General features: G+C 45.0%; 1 protein-coding gene across 2 annotated transcripts in view; it reads right to left on the bottom strand.

Annotated features, from left to right (window-relative positions):
• Positions 1 to 15,508, bottom strand: part of LOC118392239 (1-phosphatidylinositol 4,5-bisphosphate phosphodiesterase beta-3) — a 126,487-nt gene that overhangs the window by 35,162 nt on the left and 75,817 nt on the right. For both annotated transcript variants that reach the window (XM_035784016.2, XM_035784017.2), the window contains exons 4-14: positions 14,403 to 14,552; positions 13,371 to 13,450; positions 13,213 to 13,266; positions 12,640 to 12,712; positions 8,212 to 8,312; positions 7,896 to 8,062; positions 7,603 to 7,749; positions 6,996 to 7,153; positions 5,506 to 5,588; positions 5,280 to 5,364; positions 4,477 to 4,633 (exon numbers count right to left, since the gene is read on the bottom strand). In XM_035784016.2, the coding sequence (XP_035639909.1) occupies positions 4,477 to 4,633; positions 5,280 to 5,364; positions 5,506 to 5,588; positions 6,996 to 7,153; positions 7,603 to 7,749; positions 7,896 to 8,062; positions 8,212 to 8,312; positions 12,640 to 12,712; positions 13,213 to 13,266; positions 13,371 to 13,450; positions 14,403 to 14,552 (1,255 nt within the window). The remainder of the gene's footprint in view (positions 1 to 4,476; positions 4,634 to 5,279; positions 5,365 to 5,505; positions 5,589 to 6,995; positions 7,154 to 7,602; positions 7,750 to 7,895; positions 8,063 to 8,211; positions 8,313 to 12,639; positions 12,713 to 13,212; positions 13,267 to 13,370; positions 13,451 to 14,402; positions 14,553 to 15,508) is intronic.

Raw genomic sequence — 15,508 nt, 5'->3', positions numbered from 1 at the left:
ACATTTAGTGCATTCATCTTAAGATAGCTATGTGGGACAATCACATATCACAGGGATAAAAAGTACATTTTTTCCAGGACAGGGAAGAGCTTGGACTGGGCTGAGCGGGAGCGCTGCCCTCCCGTAGCGATGGGAGGGCCAAGAGAACTGAGGTGGCAGAACGGACTGCTCGGGTTGGGGTGTAGGTTTTGAGTATAGCCTGAAGGTAGGGAGGGGCAGTTCCTCTTGCTGTTCCGTAGGTAAGCACCATTTGTAGATGTGAGTTTCGACTGGAAGCCAGTGGAGTGTGCAGAGGGACGGGGAACTTGGGAAGGTTGAAAACCAGGCGGGGCTGCAGCGTTCTGAATAGGTTGCAGGGGTTTGATCACACAAGCGGGGTGTCCAGCCAACAGCGAGTAGCAGTACTCTAGATGGGAGAGGACAAGTGCCTGGATTAGGACCCGCACCGCTTCCTGTGTGAGGTAGAGTCGTACTTTACGGATGTTGTAGAGTATGAACCTGCAGGAGCAAGTCACTGCTTTGATGTTTACAGAGAATGACAGGGTGGTGTCCAGGGACATGCCGAGGTTCTTTGCACTCCAGGAGAGCGACACTGTGAAGTTGTAAACTGGCCTTTCCTGGGAGAAAGAGCAACGCTTGTCGAGGTTGAGCTTGAGGTGGTGGGCCGACATCCAAGTTGAGATATCTGCCAGGCATGCAGAGATCCATGTCACCACCTGGGTGTCAGAAGCGGGGAAGGAGAAAATTAGTTGAGTGGCATCCGCATAGCAATGATAGGAGAGACCATGTGAGGATATGACGGAGCTGAGTGACTTGGTGTATAGAGAGAAGAGGAGAAGGCCTAGAAATAAGCCCTGGGGGACACCAGTAGTGAGAGTACGTGGTGCAGACACAGATCCTCTCCACGTCACCTGGTAGGAGCGGCCTGCCAGGTGGGATGCAATCCAAGAGTGTGCAGAGCCTGACACGAACAGCCCTAAGAGGATGGAGGAGAGGATCTGATGGTTCACGGTGTCGAAGGGAGCGGATAGATCTAGGAAGATAAGAACAGAGGAGAGAGAGTCAGCTTTGGCAGTGCGGAGAGCCTTCATGACACAGAGATGAGCAGTCTCTGGTTAGGGTCAAGAAGATCATTCTGAGAGAGATAACGAAAAAGTTAATCAGAGAAGGGATATAGGTCTATAGCTTTTGACGTCAGATGAGTGTCGGTTTCTTGAGGAGGGGAGCGACTCGGGCCATTTTGGAGTCAGACTCATCCCTGACCACTGAGTTGATGAAGGAGGTGAGGAATGGGAGAAGGTCTCCAGAGATGGTCTGGAGGAGGCAGGCAGGGATGGGGCCGAGCGGGCAGGTTGTCGGGCGGCCATACCTCACTAGTCACAGGATTTCATCTGGAGAGAGTGGGGAGAAAGAGGTCAAGGTAGTTCTGTGTGAGTGACACTAGTGGACTCAATAGGCTGAGTGAATGAGTAGTGGATGTCTTCAACCTTTTTTTTCAGTGGTTGATTAAAGTCGTCCGCAGGATTTTTTTGTCTCATTTTGTCTGTCATAGTTGAAGTGTACCTATGATGAAAATTACAGGCCTCTCTCATCTTTTTAAGTGGGAGAACTTGCACAATTGGTGGCTGACTAAATACTTTTTTGCCCCAATGTAAGTATCTGATAGAAAAGCAGACCTTAATATTTGGTACAGAAACTTTGTTTGCAATTACAGAGATCATACATTTCCTGTAGTTCTTGACCAGGATTGCACACACTGCAGCAGGGATTTTGGCCGACTCCTCCATACAGACCTTTTCCAGATCCTTCAGGTTTCGGGGCTGCCGCTGGGCAAGACGGACTTTCACCTCCCTCCAATGATTTTCTATTGGGTTCAGGTCTGGAGACTGGCTAGGCCACTCCAGGACCTTGAGCTGCTTTTTTTTCTTCTTTTTTTTAAACCTTTATTTATGTCAGTTAAGAACAAATTCTTATTTTCAATGACGGCCTAGGAACAGTGGGTTAACTGCCTGTTCAGGGTCAGAACGACAGATTTGTACCTTGTCAGCTCGGGGATTTGAACTTGCAACCTTCCGGTTACTAGTCCAACGCTCTAACCACTATGCTCCTTACAGAGCCACGCCTTAGTTGCCCTGACTATGTGTTTCGGGTCGTTGCCACAACCCATCTTCAATGCTCTTACTGAGGGAAGGATGGTGTTGGCCAAGATCTCGCGATACATGGCCCCATCCATCCTCCCCTCAATATGGTGTAGTCGTCCAGTCCCCTTTGCAGAAAAGCATCCCCAAAGAATGATGTTTCCACCTCCATGCTTCACAGTTGGGATGGTGTTCTTGGGGTTGTACTCATCCTTCTTCTTCCTCCAAACACGGCGAGTGGAGTTTAGACCAAAAAGCTTATTTTTGTCTCATCAGACCACATGACCTTCTCCCATTCCTCCTCTGGATCATCCAGATGCTCATCATCCAGATGCTCATGGCAAACTTCAGATGGGCCTGGACATGCGCTGGCTTGAGCAGGGGGACCTTGCGTGCGCTGCAGGATTTTAATCCATGACGGCGTAGTGTGTTACTAATGGTTTTCTTTGAGACTGTGGTCCCAGCTCTCTTCAGGTCATTGACCAGGTCCTGCCGTGTAGTTCTGGGCTGATCCCTCACCTTCCTCATGATCATTGATGCCCCACGAGGTGAGATCTTGCATGGATCCCCAGACCGAGGGTGATTGACCGTCATCTTGAACTTCTTCCATTTTCTAATAATTGTGCCAGCCAATTGAGAAGGATTGGGATGAGCTGAAGTGCAGAGGGAAGGAAAAGCAGCCAACAGGTGCTCAACATATGTTGGAAAAGCATTCCAGGTGAAGCTGGTTGAGAGAATGCCAAGAGTGTCCAAAGCTGTCATCAAGGCAATGGGTGGCTACTTTGAGGACTCTAAAATCTAAAATCTATTTTGATTTGTTTAACACTTTTTTGGTTACTACATGATTCCATATGTGTTATTCCATAGTTTTGATGTCATCACTATTATTCTACAATGTAGTGTGTGTGTGTGTTTGTGCTGTGTCTGTATGCATTTGTGTTATGTGTATGTGAATGTGTGTGGGTATTGTGTGAGAAAAAACAACAACATTAATACCTTATTTATTCAGAGCCTTTGCTTTGAGACTCAAAATTAAGCTTAGGTGCATGTTTCTACAACTTGATTGTAGTCCACCTGTGGTAAATTCAATTGATTGGACATGATTTGGAAAGGCACACACCTGTCTATATAAGGTTGACAGTGCATGTCAGAGCATAAACCAAGCCATGAGGCCAAAGGACATGTCTGTAAAGCTCATAGACTGGATTGTGTCGAGGCACAGATCTGGGGAAGGGTACCAAAACATTTCTGCAGTATTGAAGGTCCACAAGAACACAGTGGCCTCCATCATTCTTAAATGGCAGAAGTTTGGAACCACCAAGACTCGTCCTAGAGCTGGCCGCCTGGCCAAACTGAGCAATCGGGGGAGAAGGGCCTTGGTAAGGGAGGTGATCAAGAACCTGATGGTCACTCTGACAGAGCTCCAGAGTTCCTCTGTGGAGATGGGAGAACCTTCCAGAAGGACAACCATCTCTGCAGCACACCACCAATCAGGTCTTTATGGTAGAGTGGCCAGACGGAAGCCACTCCTCAGTAAAAGGCACATGACAGCCCGCTTGGAGTCTGCCAAAACGCACCTAAAGACTCTCAGAACATGAGAAACAAGATTGAACTCTTTGGACTGATTGCCAAGCGTCACTTCTGGAGGACACCTGGCACCATCCCTATGGGTAAGCATGGTGGTGGCAGCATCATGCTGTGGGGATGTTTGTCAGCGGCAGGGACCGGGAGACTAGTCAGGATCGAGGGAAAGATGAACAGAGCAAAGTACAGAGAAATCCTTGATGAAAACCTGCTTCAGAGCGCTCAGGACCTCAGACTGGGGTGAAGTTTCCCCTTTCAACGGGACAACAACCCTAAGCACACAGCCAAGATAACGCAAGAGTGGCTTCTGGACAAGTCTCTGTCCTTGAGTGGCCCAACCAGAGTGACCGAGCCGGACTTGAACCCGGTCGAACATCTCTGGAGATACCTGATAATAGCTGTGCAGCGACGCTCCCCATCCAACCTGAAAGACCTTGAGTGGATCTGCAGAGAAAAATGGGAGAAACTCCCCAAATACAGGTGTGCCAAACGTGTAGCTTCATACCCAAGAAGACTTGAGGCTCTAATCGCTGTCGAACGTGCTTCAACAATGTAAAGGGTCTGAATACTTGTGTAAATGTGGTATTTCCATTATTTTTTTTCTATACATTTGCAAATATGTCTAAAAACCTGTTTTTGCCTCATTATGGGGTATTTTGTGTAGATTGATGAGAAAGAAAAATTATGTAATACAGGCTGTAAAGCAAATTTTTTTTGAAAAAGTCAAGGGGTCTGAATACTATATTGTATATACCGTTAACAGGTGAAGCCTGCTCCAGAGCGTCTATTTCTCCTGTCCTCCTCCTCATGTTGACCCCGCTGGACGCTCTGTGGTGGTGCTTCTTCTTGTTCTTTATCAGAATCTTACCCAGCAGCTCCTGGGGCGAGGGTAAGGGCTGAACAGGGATCAGCTACAGGAATGGAGAGATAATATAATACATTAGTAAAAAAGTTTAACGGCTTATCTAGAACCAGCTCCTAAAGCAGGAATCATCAACTAGATTCAGCCGCGGGCCAATTTTATCTTGAGTGGCTGGTCGTGGGGCCCAGACAATAATTCCAAATAAATGTTTTTCTTTTTTTCTTTTCTTAAGAATAATTCCAAATAATTATTTGACTGCAAATTACCCACAAAAATAATATATAATATTTGACAAAAAAGTTGAATAAACGTAGCAGTTCCATGAGTGCAGAGTGCTATTTTTTCTTCCTTTTTCTTTATTCTTTGAAGTATTCTGGGGTAAGGAATGTTTGTATTTTTATTTTATTTTTATTTCCAAGTACCTCAGTCGAGCACCTGATTCCCCTTTTGTGTTTAAGCTGGGCTGAAGTGCATTTGGGTACACTTTTATTTACACCATAATGAATGTTGGTCATGTGCAGCAGGTGGCAGTCCTATCACCTCTGACCACAGAACATCTGCTGTCATTTTCTGTTTCATTCCACCCAGCAGGTGCTCTACGGCACAAGGTCTATGGTGTGTCCCGCCCTTAAGAATCACCCCAACCCTGACATCTAACCCCTAACCCTTGACCTCTAACCCTTAGCCAGGCCTACCGGATATTTCTCTAGAGGGTCGATGAGGAGGGCGTCGCCAAAAATAGTCCTACAATATTCCGCCATCTTGGCCTGCTGCTTCGCCCTGAGAGAGGGATGGTACGGGGGGGACGAGAGAAAGAGAAAGAGAAAAAAATGAATGGAATAAGAGAGAGATACTTTTTAGATTTTTAGTTTTTCTTTCAATGAGCCATTCTCCTTATCACTACCCAGAATGATCACTCACGAGTCAACATGGTTTTCAAAGGAGAGGATTACGGGATAGGGAGAGGTCTTAAACGCACTTTCTGCTATTGCTTCAATCACCTCCTATAGGAGAGACAGAGAGAGCGTGAGAGAGAGAGGTCAAAAATAGAATTCTATTTCAGACACATCCAATAATATGTGGTTAAGAACCTTAAAGGGTATCTCCGTGGACATGGTGAAGCCTTGTGTGATGCATACTGAACAGAAATATAAAACACATTCAAATATTTTACTGAATTACAGTTCATATAAGGAAACCAGTCAATTGAAATAAATTAATTAGGCCCTAATCTATGGATTTTACATGACTGGGAACACAGTTATGCATCTGTTGGTCACAGATACCTTTAAAAAAAAAAGGTAGGGGCGTGTGACCATTTGCTCCATGATGCGCTACACATTTCCTTCGCATAGAGTTGATCAGGCTGATGATTGTGGCCTGTGGAATGCTGTCCCACTCCTCTTCAATGGCTGTGTGAAGTTGCTGGATATGTAACCTTTATTTAACTAGGCAAGTCAGTTAAGAACAAATTCTTATTTACAATGACGGCCTACCCCGGCTAAACCCGGAGGGAACTGAAACACACTGTCGTACAGGTCGGTCCAGAGGATCCCAAACATGCTCAATAGGTGACATGTCTGTTGAGTTTCCAGGCCATGGAAGAACTGAGACATTTTCAGCTTCCAGGACTTGTGTACAAATCCTTGCAATGTGGGGCCGTGCCATATCATCCTGAAACATGAGGTGATGGCGGCAGAAGATTGGGCCTCAGGATCTCGCCACGGTATCTCTGTGCATTAAAATATTCATTGATAAAATGCAATCGTGTACGTTGTCTGTAGCTTATGCCTGCCTATACCATAACCCCACCGCCATCATCTGGCACTCTGTTCGCAACATTGACATCAGCAAACCACTTGCCCACACAACACCATACACGTGGTCTGCAGTTGTGAGGCCGGTTGGACGTACTGCCAAATTCTCTGGAGGCAGCTTATGGTAGAGAAATTAACATCCAATTCTCTGGCAACAGCTCCGTTGGACATTCATGCAGTCAGCATGTCAATTGCAAGCTTCTTCAAAACTTGAGACATCTGTGGCATTGTGTTGTGTGACAAAAACTGCACATTTTAGAGTGGCCTTTTATTGTCCCCAGCAGAAGATGCATTTGTGTAATGATCATGCTGTTAAATCAGATTCTTGATATGCCACACCTGCCAGATTGGTGGATTATCTTGGCAAAGGAGAAATGCTCACTAAGAGTGATGTAAACAAATTTGTGCACAACATTTGAGAGAAATAACCTTTTTTGTGCATATGGAAAATTTCAGGGATCTTTAATTTCAGCTTACGAAAAACTTTACAAACACTTTACAGCTTATAAACGCACTTCACATGTTGCGTTTATATTTTTGTTCAGTGAAGAAGTAAACACACGTACTGAACCCCCCCACCACACACACACACACCTTGAAGGGTATCTCAGTGGTCATGGTAAAGCCGTGCGTGATGTAAGGTTCTTCATCCTGGGGCCGTCCTTTCCAACAGTCCAGCTCTATACAGCGACAGCCGGTCAGCAACACCTGGCGATACATCTCCACCGATGACAGACCTGTCAACTGACCAACTGTGTGGTGGGAGGGAGGGGGTTGAGGTAAGAATGATTGAGATGAGTGTGCGAGCAGCAAGTGTATCATTGTGTGTGTGTGTGTGGCATGTGTATCCATGTGCGGTGTGTATGCGTGTGTGGGTGGGTGAGAGGATACCTAGTCAGTTGCACAACTGAATGCGTTCAACTGAAATGTGTCTTCAACATTTAACCTCTCTGAATCAGAGAGGTGCGGGGGGCTATCTGAATCGACATCCATGTCATTGGCGCCTGGGGAGCAGTTGTTCTTGTGGATTAACTGCCTTGCTCAAGGGCAGAACGGTTTATTTTTCCATCTTGCCGGCTCAGGGATTCAAACCGGCGACCTTTCAGTTACTTAACCGCTAGGCTACCTGTGTGTGTAGCTGTGAGGCTTGTCTGTGTGCATTTGTGTGTGTGTCCGGGTGTGTGTTTGTGTGTGTACCTACCTGTGAGGTATGTGTTGTGTGAAGAGTTGATAAAGTAGTGGGACAGGGGCTGGTTCATATCATCTATGATGTCTAGTCTCTCTGGTGGGACGATGGTATTCTCCTCTCCTCCAAGATATTTACTGAACCCCATCAGACTGATCTGGTCTGGAGAGAGGGAGAGAGAGAAAGGGAAGGAGAGAGTGAAAGTGGGAAGAGAAGTGAGTGATCAAAAATAAACACATACAGGTGTCTGTGCAAACACATATACACACACAACAACCACAAACACAGTCTCTCTCTGCCCCCATTACCTCTCTCCAGCTGGCTAGCGTTGCTCTCGTATTTCTCCATCAGTTGTCTGATCTGCTCTCTCTTCAGAGGAGGATAGAGGACCTCGTTGAGACGAGAGTCTCTCTGACGACGGTTTATGAAGTCTGTCAGCTGATCCAATGAGAGGAACGGCTTTCCCCGAGAACCACTGGGTGGGGGTGGGGGGTTCGAGAGAAAATGGTGTTGAGATTTGAATCTGGCATCATAACATGTTATTTTTATGTATGTGTGCTCTTGTTTGTTTGTGTGTGTGTGTATATGTGCGCATGTTCATGCATTCGTGTGTGAGTGACTCACAGCTCGACAAAGATGCGTTCTATCTCCGGTCGTAGACAGAGACTGTGTAGAAAGCTCTGGAACATTTCCCATGTAAAATCATCTGGCTTAATGCCCTCCACCTACAGAGGTTGCGAGGGATGAAGGGAGGTGGAGAGAGGGAGGCAGGGAGAAAGAGGCAGTTAACCCACTGTTCCTAGGCCATCATTGAAAATAGGAATTTGTTCTTAACTGACTTGCCTAGTTAAATAAAGGTTAAAAAAAGTGTCAGTTGAAAGGCTTCTACACATCTATCAAACTAACAATTGATCTCGGAGGAAGGGAAGAGCAACTAATGTACACAATAGTACATTTTGGTAGATAGAAGGTGCTCTTTGGTAAAAGGGGTAAATTGGTCATCAAAAAGAAAGGAGCTAGGTTATCATAAAAATACAACTCCAAGCTAGAAGTATCAGAACACTTAGAAAGGTAGTTCTAATCTTAAAAATGACTGGGAGAAGTGTCAAGAATAAGAAATCAATATATTCCATATAGTACACTAGAACACAGCAAAACATGAACAACAGTCTAAACATAGCTGAGGGCAATTGAGCAAAATGTCCACTAGATGACAGCAAATGGACCTATCACAAACCTACAGGAAGGGTGAGAAATCAATATTTTCATTTAAACCAGGGTATTTTGTGGCCTGTAGTTTGTAAATCCAAAAACTTTCCCTTTGGTTTAGCTGTTTAAGACGGTCCCCTTTTCTAATAGAGGCCGGAATATGATCAATACCCCGAGCTTGTAGGGAGGCAGGATTGCCATGGTTAGAACTACCTTTCTAAGTGTTCTGATACTTCTAGCTTGGAGTTGTATTTTTATGATAACCTAGCTACAGTATTTCACCTTTTAATGTGTATAGTATTGTTTACTAGGTGTGTCTAATCAATTTTGTCACAACTCCCTCTTCCAATTAGGGCTAATTGGAAAAGCTGTTCAAGAGAGGACATTGTATTCTTTTTTTTCCGTACTCCCTGACGAAGGCCATGTAGCCGAAACGCTGCATTGCCTTCTATTGAACATGCCATACTAATAAAGGTATTTTTAATTAATTATGTGAAGAGTGCTTTGGTCCTCCTTTCTTTTTGATAACTATTGATCTGTTGGGTAGTTTTCCCCGCAACACCAACTGGTGGAACTATGAACCACTATGTCCAGCTACGGCTACACATCATCAAGATTCTCTCAACAACTGTCCGTAGATGGTTGGGTTGGCTTTAGTTTAATAGATGTGTAAACGCCTTGACAGTCAGTTTACCAGCCCTTCTGTTATTGAATCAGCAGGGGGCAGAATGGGACAATAATAACACACACAGGCCTGGTATTTTTTTAATTTATTTTATTTCACCTTTATTTAACCAGGTAGGCTAGTTGAGAACAAGTTCTCATTTGCAACTGCGACCTGGCCAAGATAAAGCATAGCAGTGTGAACAGACAACACAGAGTTACACATAGAGTAAACAATTAGCAAGTCAATAACACAGTAGAAAAAAATGGGCAGTCTATATACAATGTGTGCAAAAGGCATGAGGAGGTAGGCGAATAATACAATTTTGCAGATTAACACTGGAGTGATAAATGATCAGATGGGCATGTACAGGTAGAGATATTGGTGTGCAAAAGAGCAGAAAAGTAAATAAACAAAAACAGTATAAAAACAGTATGGGAATGAGGTAGGTGAAAAAGGGTGAGCTATTTACCTATAGACTATGTACAGCTGCAGCGATCGGTTAGCTGCTCGGATAGCTGATGTTTGAAGTTGGAGAGGGAGATAAAAGTCTCCAACTTCAGCGATTTTTGCAATTCGTTCCAGTCACAGGCAGCAGAGTACTGGAACGAAAGGCGGCCAAATGAGGTGTTGGCTTTAGGGATGATCAGTGAGATACACCTGCTGGAGCGCGTGCTACGGATGGGTGTTGCCATCGTGACCAGTGAACTGAGATAAGGCGGAGCTTTACCTAGCATGGACTTGTAGATGACCTGGAGCCAGTGGGTCTGGCGACGAATATGTAGTGAGGGCCAGCCGACTAGAGCATACAAGTCGCAGTGGTGGGTGGTATAAGGTGCTTTAGTGACAAAACGGATGGCACTGTGATAGACTGCATCCAGTTTGCTGAGTAGAGTGTTGGAAGCCATTTTGTAGATGACATCGCCGAAGTCGAGGATCGGTAGGATAGTCAGTTTTACTAGAGTAAGCTTGGCAGCGTGAGTGAAGGAGGCTTTGTTGCGGAATAGAAAGCCGACTCTGGATTTGATTTTTGATTGGAGATGTTTGATGTGAGTCTGGAAGGAGAGTTTGCAGTCTAGCCAGACGCCTAGGTACTTATAGATGTCCACATATTCAAGGTTGGAACCATCCAGGGTGGTGATGCTAGTCGGGCATGCGGGTGCAGGCAGCGATCGGTTGAAAAGCATGCATTTGGTTTTACTCGCGTTTAAGAGCAGTTGGAGGCCACGGAAGGAGTGCTGTATGGCATTGAAGCTCGTTTGGAGGTTGGATAGCACAGTGTCCAATGACGGGCCGAAAGTATATAGAATGGTGTCGTCTGCGTAGAGGTGGATCAGGGAATCGCCCGCAGCAAGAGCAACATCATTGATATATACAGAGAAAAGAGTCGGCCCGAGAATTGAACCCTGTGGCACCCCCATAGAGACTGCCAGAGGACCGGACAGCATGCCCTCTGATTTGACACACTGAACTCTGTCTGCAAAGTAATTGGTGAACCAGGCAAGGCAGTCATCCGAAAAACCGAGGCTGTTGAGTCTGCCGATAAGAATTTGGTGATTGACAGAGTCGAAAGCCTTGGCGAGGTCGATGAAGACGGCTGCACAGTACTGTCTTTTATCGATGGCGGTTATGATATCATTTAGTACCTTGAGTGTGGCTGAGGTGCACCCGTGACCGGCTCGGAAACCAGATTGCACAGCGGAGAAGGTACGGTGGGATTCGAGATGGTCAGTGACCTGTTTGTTGACTTGGCTTTCGAAGACCTTAGATAGGCAGGGCAGGATGGATATAGGTCTATAGCAGTTTGGGTCCAGGGTGTCTCCCCCTTTGAAGAGGGGGATGACTGCGGCAGCTTTCCAATCCTTGGGGATCTCAGACGATATGAAAGAGAGGTTGAACAGGCTGGTAATAGGGGTTGCGACAATGGCGGCAGATAGTTTCAGAAATAGCGGGTCCAGATTGTCAAGCCCAGCTGATTTGTACGGGTCCAGGTTTTGCAGCTCTTTCAGAACATCTGCTATCTGGATTTGGGTAAAGGAGAACCTGGAGAGGCTTGGGTGAGGAACTACAGGGGGGGCGGAGCTGTTGGTCGAGGTTGGAGTAGCCAGGCGGAAGGCATGGCCAGCCGTTGAGAAGTGCTTATTGAAGTTTTCGATAATCATGGATTTATCGGTGGAGACCGTGTTTCCTAGCCTCAGTGCAGTGGGCAGCTGGGAGGAGGTGCTCTTGTTCTCCATGGACTTCACAGTGTCCCAGAACTTTTTGGAGTTGGAGCTACAGGATGCAAACTTCTGCCTGAAGAAGCTGGCCTTAGCTTTCCTGACTGACTGCGTGTATTGGTTCCTGACTTCCCTGAACAGTTGCATATCACGGGGGCTATTCGATGCTATTGCAGTCCGCCACAGGACTGCAACATGACCAACTACATACAACAGTTACCAGGGCAGCACAGTATGTTGCCAAGTGTGTGTGTGTGTGTTTGTGTGTGTGTATTCATAGGGAGAAATGGTCTTCGACTAAAGCCTCCCGCATGCAATTTTACACCCAACTACGATGTTTGGTCGCAGTATTTATCAAGTGAAAAAATGTGCATGAAAACGAGTCATCTATAGTTGAATGACAACAAACACTTCATTGAAGAATCCCTACCAACCAATGACCGACGAAGGTGCAAAGACTTGAATTTGTGTGCACGAATAGCCGATAAAACCCTTGCCGAAAACCAAAACATCACAAAATGTTGTAATAATACAGTATATGCACAAACTGTTCTGAACTATTTCAGATGGGAAGCATGCAGACGCCTTAAGGGACACCACAATATTACGGAGGAAATGGGTTTGAACTTTGACCTTTGAACCTGACTTTGCAATGCTTTCAGCAGTTCACATATGCTGATCAGCTCTAGGGGCAACTTCATCCTACACCGTATTTACTGATAGACAAAAAATGGAGGATTATGGATGAATTTGATAACTGATAACTGTGCCAGACAGGTTAGAGATGAGGTTATTGGTTATAGATCAAGATATTGATTACCCTGATCAGACCACACTATTCCAACCACATGAATAAATGAAGGATTGTGGATCAATAATAAGTTTACTGATAACTATGACAGAGAGGTGATTGATTACAGATTGATAGTTAATTAATTGATTGAGTGATTGATAGATTACCCTGTTGGTGACCAAACCACACTGCTCCAGCGCTGTCTCCACTCGCTTCTTATCAGAAAACATCTTAAGAATACTGAGCGAGAAAGAGGGAGGAAGGGAAAGAGGGAGAGGGGTAGGGAGGGAGAGAGGGAGACAGAGTGAGGCAGGGAGACAGAGGGAGGAAGACGAGGAGGGGAGCGGAGAGAGAGCGAGAGAATTGTTCAGCATTGCTGATTTGGCAACACAAAAAAAAATTGTCACGCCAATAAAGCATTTAAACTGAATTGAAATGGAGAGAGATTGAGGGCGAGAGCATGTGTTATTGTTAGAACCCATCTTACTAAATTGGATGTAATAATTAAGTTCACCTAAGCACTTAGCATTTAGTTTGGAAACAAAATGTTACATGGCTGGATTTCAGTTTCATTCAAATTAGTTTAGAGGGATAGCGAGCGAGAAGGAGAGAAAGAGAGAGAGTAGGTAGAGAACAACAGAGGGAGAAAGTGAAACTGAGAAGAGGTAGAAAGGAGAAGTGGAAAGTCATGTCTGAGAACTACACCAGGAATGGCAGAAGTGTGTATGTGTGCGTCTCACTTCTTCACTGAAATCTTTCCATCCTGATTCACCTGCAACTTTAACTTGGTGTACCTGAGAGAGAGAGACAGAGAGAGACAGAGAGAGAGAGAGAGAGAGCATCAAAAAACATGCTATTTCAGTATGAGTTTGATGCACACCACACACACACAACTTACGCTTTGAGGAGGAAAGTGTTGCGAGATGCATTCTGAGACAGAATGTTTGTGGCCAGTTTAAACAGCTCCTCTGTCCACACCTGAACATACACACACACAGCGAACAATTATTATCAAGAATAGTGATAAACACACAAACACACACACGATCAGCACTTAAAATCATAACTGTAATATTACCCACAGTTACATAAACACAAACCACAGACTCAATATCACAAAGAACACAATCAGTGCAGGGACTGAGAGACAGCACATGTCCCAAAATGGCACCCTATTCACTATATAGTGCACTGCTTTTGACTAAGGCCCATAGGGCTCTGGTGAAAAGTAGTGCACTTTGTAGGGAATAGGGTGTCATTTGGGGGACACACAGAAGGGGATAACAGAGAGAGTGGAGGGGGAAGGAAGGAGGGAGGAAACAGAGAGATGAATGCAAACATAAAAGAGAGAAAGGAGGAGGGAACAAACAACATGAACAGGTGAGCAGCTCAGTGTTAGAGGTGGAGAGGAGAGAGAGAGAGAGAGAAACATAAAACAAACATAAGCAGAGAGAAGAGAGTGATAGATGGAGATTATATTTGTTTATTTACAAGTCAAGGAAGGAGGAAAGATGGAATGAAGAGACAAAGGTAACGATATAGAGAGGCAAGTGAGAGGGATTTGAGAGTTGAGTAGAGGTGTTTCCATTGTAAGTCAAGGAAGGAAGGGAAAGAGAGTGAAGGGGACAGAGGTAGCAATAGGTGAGAGGAGAGAAGAGAGTGATGAAGGGGTGAGAGGAGGGATGGATGATAGGAGAGGATAAAATAAAGTGATAAAGGGGTAAGAGGAGATGAGAGGAGAGGAGGGAACAGAGTGAGAGGGATGAGACGAGAGGTCTTTCTATGGTAATACAAGGAAGGAGGGAAGAGAGAGGAAAGGGGCAGAGGGAACAAAGAAGGAGTGATAGAGGGATGAGAGAAGATAGTGATAGAGGGATGAGAGTAGTGATGGATAAGAGGGGAGGAGAGAGAAAGCTATTTCCATGGTAACCTTGGCAGTGTCTTCCTGCATGGCCTGGAAGTTGAGGAAGGATACGTTGACCAGGTCATTGCCGTGGACAACCGTTACCAGCTTCCCCTCCACGGCAACACCCCCCTCGCCTGGTTTACCGAACCCCAAAACCTCTCTGACACGTGGGTCCTACCAGAAACAATACACAACACTATAACTACACGCTAAAAACATGTAACAACACATTATAAACATGTTAACCGCAGCACTTCTGTTACTGAACCCAGTGCACCTCTTAACACCGGGTCCTATGGGAGAGAACGTACAACACGTTAGTAAAATACAATAAGCTAATAATATGCTAAATACACGCTAAGAACATGACTAACTACATCATAACTACAATACACATCAGTAACGCATCACTAACACACGGTCCTTCAACATACAGTATATACAGAAACTAACAACATACCAACTACCATCGTCCTTCCCAGCTTTGGTCATTTTTCTATACTTTACTGTTCATTCTCTATAAGAGGGATCATCAACTCCACTGAACAAAAATGTGTTGGTCCCATGTTTAATGAGTTGAAATAAAATATCCCAGAAATGTTCCATATGCACAAAAAGCATATTTCTCTCAAATTGTGTTAACAAATCTGTTTACATCCCTGTTAGTGAGCACTTTGCCAAGACCTGACAGGTGTGGCATATCCAGAAGCTGGCTAAACAGCACGATCATAACAGGTGCATCTTGTGCTGAGGACAATAAAAGGCCACTTTAAAAAAAATTGATAATAATAATTTCACCTTTATTTATTAACCAGGTAGGCTAGGTGAGAACAAGTTCTAATTTACAACTGCGACCTGGCCAAGAATAAAGCAAAGCAGTTCGAAACAGTTGAAGAAAATCTATATACAGTGTGAGCAAATGAGGTAAGATAAGGGAGGTAAGGCAATAAATAGGCAATGGTGGCGAAGTAATTACAATATACCAATTAGACACTGGAGTGATTGATGTGCAGAAGACGAATGTGCAAGTAGAGATACTGGGGTGCAAAGGAGCAAGATAAAAAAAAATACAGGATGGGGATGAGGGAGTTGGACGAGCTATTTGCAGTGATCTGTGAGCTGGTGCTTAA

Source organism: Oncorhynchus keta, chromosome 13 (assembly GCF_023373465.1).
Source record: "Oncorhynchus keta strain PuntledgeMale-10-30-2019 chromosome 13, Oket_V2, whole genome shotgun sequence".
NCBI classification, from domain to species: Eukaryota; Metazoa; Chordata; class Actinopteri; order Salmoniformes; family Salmonidae; genus Oncorhynchus; species Oncorhynchus keta.
The sequence above is the reverse complement of the archived record's forward strand: the minus strand, read 5'-3'. Positions and strand labels throughout refer to the sequence as shown.